General features: G+C 27.5%; 1 protein-coding gene across 1 annotated transcript; it reads right to left on the bottom strand.

Annotated features, from left to right (window-relative positions):
• Positions 1-4,664: 4,664 nt before the first annotated feature.
• LOC114129481 (uncharacterized) lies at positions 4,665-5,439 on the bottom strand. The gene has a single exon (XM_027994229.2). It carries the CDS (start codon positions 5,437-5,439, stop codon positions 4,852-4,854), a length of 588 nt encoding a protein of 195 aa, XP_027850030.2. The 3' UTR covers positions 4,665-4,851.
• Positions 5,440-10,637: the final 5,198 nt, after the last annotated feature.

Below are 10,637 nucleotides of genomic sequence, written 5' to 3'. Positions count from 1 at the left end.
ATTCTCTTCGCTGTATTCGCGGAGGTTGCGGCTTACCCTCACGAAGTAATATAGCCATATAGGGTGTTTCATAAAGAACGCAGTTTTTAATTTTGCTATAAATCAATTTTATTTTATAAGAAATACATTATTAATGGTATATATTATTTCACTATGACTCGAGGTTTAAGTGTGAAATACAATATCGTGCACGTGATCCCCTCTGGCCCCTCTAATCGCCCGACACGCAGTGACACTTTTATCACTCCACCTTCATAAAAGCTATACCAAACGGTTACTGGCTGTTGATGCATTCGTTTTTCTATGCTTGGTTTTGGGTTCTTATTTCTCCAAATTTGAAAATTTTATTTATTGACATATCCATTTAACTGGAAATGCGTCTCATCACTAAAGATGATTTTTTTTTTTTACAAAATAAACAGAACGTTGATTCATTAAAACCCAATTAACAAATTCAATTGTATACCGCTCCTTGACGACAAATAAACAAAATTACTATTACAAAAACACAATGAATAAAAACCTCAACAATCATAAATGACAGAAATTATAAGAATAGTGACACCGACCTAACAACGAAAAATTACCCAGCACTTTAAAAACTGCGTTCTTTATGAAACACCCTGTATTACGTTACAAACACAGTGGTTAGGAAATACATCTAAAAAGTAGGTACTTATATATAATCGAAAAATAATGTCAACGGTGTTGAAAACGAGACTTGAATATGTCGCGTAAAATGGTAAATACGCACACGGCGGTTATTGACACGCGCGTGGAAAAGGACGTGACACCTGTTGTGATAACTGTGTTAAATTGTGAATAAGCACTTTTTGGGGTGAGTTATAGTTGAAATACGAATGTCGGCAGTGCTAATCTGGGTACGGTGTTGGTGTGCTACCTATGTCTGCGGCGACCGAACACAGAATATATTATGATTAAGGCTATTAGCACCAAAGGTGCAAAAATTACATATAATTTGCTCCACATTAATATTTTATTAACAACAATTTTAGATTCTGAACGCAGTGATGAATGTATTGAATTTACAATGATGTATGTTTTTTTTTTGTGTGTGTCTGTGTAACAGCATAACTAGTCGAAATAATGCTTCAATTTCAAACTTCGGGGGGTGGTTTCCGATGGAAAAGTGAATATCCTTGGTGCATGATAGAGGTAAAAAGTAAACATTTTCCAACAGTTTTCAAAAAAATCGAGAAAAACAAAAAAAAAATGACGGAAAAATGGAAATTTTTACCCAAAACCAGTTTTCGATCGAATCGATTTTTTTATATGGTTGTAATTCAAAAACTGATCACTGTAAATACTTGAAATTTTCACCAAATGTTTATGTTAGTGTTATCTATATACAGTTTAATTTTAAAAAATTTTTGACTTTTTTTGAGTTATTTATAGACCACTGAAATTTTCGATTTTTATGCGAATTTTTTTTGAAGTGTCTGTAAAAAAAATTTGGATAACCAAAAAAACTAGAAAATTTAATACAAGTTTCCGTATGAGTTGTTCTTATTGTAGCTAAAAAAAATTAAAAATCGTTAGTCAAAATTTTTTTTAAAAGCGTTTATTTCAAATTTTTACGAAATCTATCGAAAACGCTAAAATTTGCAAGTAATTTTGAAGTTGAAAAATCATTAAATTTTTTGTGTTAATAACTAAGAATTGAAAATACAACACTAAGTGTTCCTTCGAGTATCTATAGAGAAAACTTGAAGCATCATTGTAAAAAAAAATTTAAGTGCGTTTGAATTTTAAAATTTTTACGAAATCGCGTAACGATAACGATTTATCCTCAAACGGTTTTAAATATTTGTTATTATTCAAAAAGTCATAGATACTTGAAAATTTTACCAGTTATTTAGATTGGCATTTTCCTTACATGATTTAATTTTCAAAATATTTTGAGTTTTTTTGAGCTATTTATAGACAACTGAAATTTTCAATTTTTCTGAAAATTTTTTTTTGAAATGTCGATAAAAATTTTTTGGCCCTATCAAAATACTTGAAAATTGTATACAAAGTTCTTCAAATGTTATTCTTATAGTGATTAAAAAATTAAAAGAATGCATAGGCACAATTTTTTTTTTTTTTTAGCATTTGAAGTTCAAATTTTGACGAAAATTTGTCAAAATTATGAATATTTGCAAATTATTTTGTAGGTATAATTCATAAAAATGTTTGTATAGGTAGCTAAGAGTTGAAAATTTAATACAAGATTTTTCAAGTTTAGCTTACAATAATTATAAAAAAACTTAAATTTTGGTGTATTCAGGCCATTAAAACATAAACCACCTTTTTCACCAACCACTGGAAATTATATACTAGGCTGACAAATCATCTTCGTTCAGAATCGTTTTTCGTATACAATGATTACCTATCATTGCATTAAAATTTAATCTACCCTAGTCCGAGATCCACCCCACCCCCTAATGTACAGCAGAACGGTACCCACTTGCCCACTTTTTTTCTTTGCATTTTCTTTACACATTTTTTTTTATCACGTTATAATATTACAATTTACTTAATATTTTGATTGTTGACAGCTTCTTTTCATTAAGATTTATTATAAATTTGAACACTATTAATATTACTAATTATAAATATTTCAATATTAGTATCAATGTTTTAATTCAAAATATATTAATTGAAGAAATTTAAAACATACCTTTTAATAAGCATTTTATTTAGTTTCTTTTTTTATTATTTGGCGTTAATATACTTTTTTGGAAAAATACCATTAGAATACGATACACGCATTAGTTTTTCTTATAGAAAATATTAGAAATAATTACAGATAGGTACAATTTGTCCTATGTAATCAATAAAATTAATTTGTTGTTAATTTAACTTTTTTTATTGAATGATATTATAAATTGAATTCCAAGTTCCTTTGAACCGATATTTGAACCGAGATTAGATATTTAATAGATAATAAATTTACTTACTGTATTATTTATAATATTCAAATAAACTACCATACTAATAACTAGTTTATATTTTTATAATATGTTACCGGAAAAGATGATAATTTAAAAATTATCGTGATATCTTAGTTATGGCTGATAATGACTAGAAAGGATAGTCAGTGCTGGATATTTCGTAGTTTTAATAACATTTCCGTATTAAATTAGACAAAGTAATGTATTACCTATTGAAAAAATATTTTTAAAATTATTTTGTTTTTCAAATACATATCAAAACTTTTATACATTGTATGCTTATATCGTAATCAAATTGTTACATTTAAAGCATATTATCTATATATTTAAATGTGAAAATGGAAATTTTTGTTACGCATGTTCTCTGATACTCATTCGACTATATTTTGATTCTATATGTTAATGAAAAATCGAGTTATATTTTAAATAGTTGTTTTGTGTCTGTGTACAGCATAGTTTGTTAAAATAATGATTAAATTTCAAACTTCAGGGGGAGGGGGGGGGGGTCTCCGATGACAAAGAGAAAAATTACCTTGGTGCATTATGGAGATCAAAAGTAAGAATTTTCCAACAGTTTTTGAAAAATATTAAATTTTTTTATTTAGTTATAACTCAAAAACGAATCACTGTAAATACTTAAAATTTTTACCAAATGTTTAAAATAGCGTTGTCTATACATGGTTAAATTTTCAAAATATTTTAAAATGATTTACACACGTTTACGCTGTACATTACCATATTTAAGCCAATTCACATTTTAATTTTGGAATCACATATGTTATTGGTTATTATTCAAATCAATTGTTAATAATAAAGTCTTGAATTTTTTTTTTTAAAACCTTCCTTGTAGTTTCATAGTTTAAAATATTCACATATAGTTGCAACACGTAGTTTTTTTTAATTTTTAAAGATTAATAATTGAATACTCTTTAACTGTCTAACTTTATATTATTGAATGTTCATTTTATACGTTTGCGTACCTATATTTGTGTTACTGTTTAAGAAATTGATCATCATGAAATCATCATTTTTTAGTTTCAATACGACTATACTTATTTTTGGAAGTATTAATTTTAGTATTGAGTCAACATTGTTTGTCTAGCTGCTTTTTTTTCATTATTTATGGTCATTGGTTACCCTATTATAAATATCGACTACTATACACTATGCAATGCGGGGTGGTAACTGGTAATTAACATTTACAATAATCGTCAGTTAATTACCTGTTATTAACGTTATATTAGCCTAGTCGGTAGGTTATTCTCGTCATCTACCGGACAATAACGTGAATTTCCAAGATTATCGTTTGTTGTTGTAAATATTTTAAAACAAAATACAAACGTTTTACCTCGATGACTAAATAATATCAATAGTAAGTGACTGAAAATACACATCGATTAATTGCGTTTTTCCTATAACCAACTACTATTTTACTATTATACTAATTTTACCCGCGCTGGAATTTATCGTGTAAATGTGCGATATGGACGATTATCAGGCGACATTAGACGCGCATTAACGTAAATACCATAATATTGCATTATTATTTTCGATTATTGTAGGCCGTTACCCAATAATAATATAGACGCGTAACTACTAACACGAATATACCTATTTTATGGATTGATCACATATAATATTATAAAATAAAAGTTTAACACAATGTTATCATATTATTATTATGTTTAGTTTATTGTTTTCCGCAATACTCTAAATATATATATATATAACACACGAGTATAAAAAGTGTATAATATAATGTATCATAATAATATGAAACACACACTAAAGTCTAACGATATCGGCGTGTTAGGTGCACAATAAATATAAAATGTTAACCGTATTTGCCGTGCGACAGCGACCGTGAACGTTTTCGGCGGCGGCCGACTCCGACTCACGCTTTGCGCTTGCCGTCGTACTTTTCGAGCGCGCTCATCATGAACTCGGTGACCAGGTCGACCTGCGACTCGGAAGTGGACTCGTCCTTGTGGTAGGGATGGGCGCCGCCAAACACGAATTTCAGGTACGGCAGCACCGAGCACACCACCGACACGATGGACACGAGACCGGCCACGGACACGGCGGCCACGGCGCCGAACACGGTCACCAAGGCGGCCAGCAGCGCGATCTTGACGACTTTCTTGAGGTTCAGCGACTTGAGTTTGCCGATCACGAAACCGGCGACGGCGCCGATGATCTTCTTCGGTGCGCTGACCGCCTCCAGCAGACCGGACATCCCCAATTCCAGTAAGCCGCTGCCGCCGCTTCCGCTTCCGTCCTCGCCCTCGCCCTCGTGCGACGACGATACCTCCGTCATGAACACGATCTTTTCGGGTTTCACTTGTTTCTTGTGCATCACCACGTTGCTGGCCTCCGCGGCCGGTTCCTGTGGCCGGTGTTCGGTCGGTATGCTGACGGCCAGTGAAGCCGATGCGGCCATGGCTACGATCAAAAACGTGGCAGTGTACCTGTGAGGGTGCATTATTGGTTATGTATTATTATATTATTTGCTATTTCGTATTTTTTTTTCTTTTTGGTAATATATAAATATTACCAAATCATTATCAATAGTTAAAATAATCTAATTATAAATAATACAAAAAGTAATAGGTACATTTAAAACGCGTGCATATTGTGATATAGTCCAGTTATTTAAGCTTCGAAAAAGGTGTTTTTAGGAAATAAATCGGAAAGTTTTGAAACTTTGCAGAAAATTTGGTTGTGGGTTCCTGATTAACCAAAAAAAAAGTCGCAATCGCTCCGAAGTCCGGAAGTGTCCACTATCTTGGATTTTATGTGCAATTTTTCAGTGTTTTTAAATTATTTTTAAAAATATTCATTTTATCACAAAAATACCTCTACATAAAAATATTGCTGACATAATTTATAACAAATATGTATATTTATATACTTTTGTAGCTTAAATAGGTGAAATGTTAAATCCATCCACGCGTTGTGATATTTGATGTTGCGCGCGTTAATGGTTTATATTATAGGTACTGCACTGTGCGGCGTAGCTAGTATAGCTACGTGTCTAACTAAATTATAAACTAAAAAACGTAACAACACCAATACAAATGAAATTTATAAACAAACAAACATGGCAGTAATATAATTGTCATTAGTAATAGCGGAAAATATATAACAGTTTATTTTAAATTGGTCGTTAATCGGATACTTAATAAAAAATGGTATTCATATATAGATGTCTAGTAAATAGAATAAATCGATTGAAAATAATGCCATCGTCGCAAAATTTAAGAAATTTTGGAAAATAAATGTCAAAATATTTGAACCAGCTAACGAAGATGGTCTTAGAAATAATATTCTTAACAGCAATTTAAATAATATTGGTGTAGAAGATCAAATTGTATTTCCTTTACATAATTTATTATAGATATTAGGAGAATTTATCAACAAAAAGGTTGAGAACAGCTGTATTATAGTATTTTACTTGTAAAGCTCGTGATATAGTAGTGAAAAGTCCAAATTTATCAAATATCATCGTTGGGTTAGGAATTACATAGGATGTCTTACAAGGGTTTGCGTTGGATACATAATAAAAGGAAGTGGTTCAAAAAAAAATTTAAGTATAATTTATACGCCGATAACTGCCGATAAAATGTTCAGTTCGGTCATGCATACATGATACATGCATATTGCATACTCTAGAACTGTGAGAGAACATATTACGTTGGTTTATTTGGACCTATGAAATATCATTCATTCAATTGCGACTATAATACTATAATACTATAATGATATTATATAATAAATTGAATTAATATTTGAATCATGGTTTATTTCGTAAATGTATCAATCAAATGTTGAAAATTAAAGCGATGAAATTCAAAATAGCTAACATATAACTGTTGGCTATTGCATATAATAATAATTAATATTATTATGTTAAATGAAAATAACGTAACTTGTTTTTTTTTTTTTTGATTATACATTTTAAAATTAATCTGAATTGACTTAATTAAGTGTGTTTTTATGTTATATTTACGTAAACCGAAAAAAAAATAGAATTTCTAAATAAAATAGATAAGAACATAATAACATATATTTTAATAATATGTTATATCAATATACCTTTAATAAATATCATCAGCGGATTTAGATCTATTAGTTAGATTTTAGTATTAAGTATAGAATATAAAGATCATAAAATATAATATAATTCCAGAAATTAAAGAGCTAATTGTAAATTTGAAAATACCTAAGTATTCAATAGTTACCTAGTGTACGCTTTTAAAGTTAAATTGCGAGTAAAATTAATTTCAAGCTCATACAAAGAAAAGTAAACTCATCGCACCAAAGTACTCCATTGCTCAAATCTGATATTATCTACATTGTATTAATTTTATGGAAATAACTGTGTTAAAAAAATCACATTCTGTGTTTACGAATATTTTACGATAGGTGTAAGTACTCCAATTTTTAAAAGTTTTATAACAATAATATTTTTAATACGCGTTATACTGTGTTGCTAATATATCGAATAAAGTAAAAATAAAGAGTTATGACAATAATATAGGTAAAAAACATATTATAATGTACTTAGAGTATAATATAGTTAGGGAACAAGGTTTTAAGCGTTTTAGCGGTGAACGATTTACTAAAATTACATATTATAAGTTATACGTAAATGTATTATCAGAGTTTTAATATGATGTCTAATTCAAAATTTATTCTACTCAGTACTCAGGGTTGTCAATGTCGATACGTTGTATAATTATGATAGTATATAAATTGTATAATTATTTAAGACAAACAACACTCACTTGAACATGATGATGGTTCCGTCAATTGTGTCTTATGATTTACTTCGGTAGGAGTTTCGAGCTGTTGTGGAGGCGCGTTCGAGTTGAGGATGTTCGCAAGAGTGCCAAGTGTAGTATGCCTTTTCAACATTACCTCTGAGCTTATATATAGGTATCGTAGATAGGCCTTAAAGGCGTCAATTTAGAATCGCAATGCCCATACCATTGATTCTTAAGACCTCCACGAAATTTTGTAATTGGAAAAAGAAATTATCCACTAGGTACTTAATCGTTTATATCGCATTAACGAGACATTTGCACACAATTAACATAATCGTATTCTTGTGCGATGTCGATTGTAGCTGGTAATGGTAGTTAGGTAACGAAATGTTTTCATATATGATTTCCCAATTAATTAATTCGATGCCTGTTACAACAGTTTTGAAACCAAAATATATATTATCGCATTACTAATGTTATTATTTCAATTAAAATATTAAAAATATTGTATTATACTAGTTTGCATATTCTAAATAACGAGTGATCATAATATCGAATTGAGATACTATATATTAGTACAATTTTATGCAACTTAATATTATTGAGTCTTAAAAAGTAATATTTCACAAAATTAAAAAAAAAAAATAGAATTTTGTAATTATAAAATGAATTAATGTGAATTAAATATTTTTTTTCTATATTATATTATCGACATAATATTTTTCAAAAATTGTTCGGGTATTAAGGTTTGTTAGTTCTCAAAAAGTTGAGCTGTACAATTATTATAATACCAAGTTTAAATTATTGTGTATAGTATACTAATATAAGTACTAATTTTACTCTTAAGTTTTATTCTAATTTGTTTTCATTATTATATTTAATGTAATGTTACTTATATAAAATCATATTATTAGATTCTTCTTAAATTTATAAATCTTATAAATTTTTATATAATTATTGTTAAATAAGTATAAAACGAGTTTGTAACTAATATAGGTTTGATAAATTTGAATTTAATGATCATGATACAAATGTATCATTGTATACGAACAAAGATTTTGAACACAAACTGTCTATTAGCTAGCTTATATTATACCACTAAGTTTATTAAATTTTATGGTTTTTAGTATTGCTAATCAAGTCATTAATTTTACTTTTATTTCTACGGTAGGTTGATAGAATTTTACAATTATTAAATTATTATTACCTAGTACCAAAAAAATTGTTATAATAATATTTACGTTTATACCATTATTGACGATTTCGCGTTATGAACAATGAGGTAACCGTCCGCGGTCGGCGAGAGTAGTCGGAGTGGCTGATAAAGCCAATATTATATCAAATTATATAACTCAAAATTTAATAACAATTTTCTCTAAATGATGTAAAACAGTCGAAATAGATTTGAAATACATAATACAGTAAAACTTATAATAATTCAAAATAAATAAAAGAGCGTGAGTTCCCTTGAATAATGTTTTTCAATTATAACAAATTTATTAACACATATCATTACTTATAAAAAATAATTGTCTTTATACAATTTTTAGATTTTATAGTTTGAGTATGAACTATTTTTGAAGAAACTTGTACTAAATAAACACTTAGATATAAAAAAAAACTGTTTTTATAATTTTTAACTACAAAATAGATTGAAATTTTTTGAGGTTTTAACGAATTTTCTCAAAATTCTAATTTTAAATGCATATAAACAGTAAATCGTGTTTATGTATTTTTAATATTTTATACAGATGTAAAAAATAACTTTTATTTTTAAGTTTGAAATCTTTATAAAGTATAAACTATATTCAAATTTATTTTCAAAACTACCCCCTTTTTTGAAAATAAAAGCATTTTATCGTGTACTTATAAACAAAAAATAATAAAAAATACATTATGATAAAATCAATACATTCATTATTCCGCTTAGAATTTAAAATGTGACAAAGTTAATGCCCAACATCTAATAAATAATTAAGTATAATTATTTAAAGTTAATAATATAAATGGTAAAAACATGTTCAGAAATTGTTATATAACAACTGTCATTTGCTATACTTAAAATAAACTAATCTTAACATTTTTAAATAATTTATAAAAACCACTATTTTCTTCGAATCATTCATGAACAATATACTTATGTATTGTGTTATTCTGATAGATAATATGATTATAGTATTATGTAAGAACAGACATTTACCTTCGATAAGGCTGGGCATTAATGAGCTAAAAAGTTAAATTTAAGTTACACAAAGACTTACTTTCCATTATATACAGTAATTTTTAAGTTGATTGATTTTATCATCACGCTAATTTTTATTCTAGTATATACATTTAAAATGTGTTAATTAAAATTTAAAATTTTTTTTTTAATAATTGAAAATATTAAATATTAATTAAATATATTATAATGTCGTATAATATAATCTAAATAGGTATCTACTAAACTATATTTCGGAAATATTCCTCACTATATATCTGGATTCTATAACAATGAATAATGATCAAAATATTTTATTATTAATTAATACAAATGCCTAAAATGAGTGAATAATTAATAGGTTGATAGTTTATACATAATATAATATAATATAATATAATAATTTATATACAATATAATGCATATTGCGATAATAGCTATAATAAGTACCTTGGCAATAAATAATAATTTATAATAATAGTATAATATTGCATATTCATAGAATTTGATCCTATGATAGATATTAAATAGAACACTTATGGTAATCATTTTTGTTAAAAGAAAAATATAAATAATTAATTATCCAGTATAAGCATTCATTATTTTTGTAATCGTAAAAAAATATGATAAATAGATAAATAAATTTTATTTATTTAATAGCAATACAATGTATTATATTAATACTAAAGTTTTAATAATTTTGAACAAATAATC

This window comes from Aphis gossypii, chromosome 2 (genome assembly GCF_020184175.1).
Source record: "Aphis gossypii isolate Hap1 chromosome 2, ASM2018417v2, whole genome shotgun sequence".
NCBI lineage: Eukaryota > Metazoa > Arthropoda > Insecta > Hemiptera > Aphididae > Aphis > Aphis gossypii.
This window is presented reverse-complemented; position numbering and strand designations above follow the sequence as displayed.

Coding starts and splice junctions, on each gene's coding strand:
- LOC114129481 (XM_027994229.2), bottom strand. CDS start 5,439: ATGCACCCTCACAGGTACACTGCCACGTTTTTGATCGTAGCCATGGCC.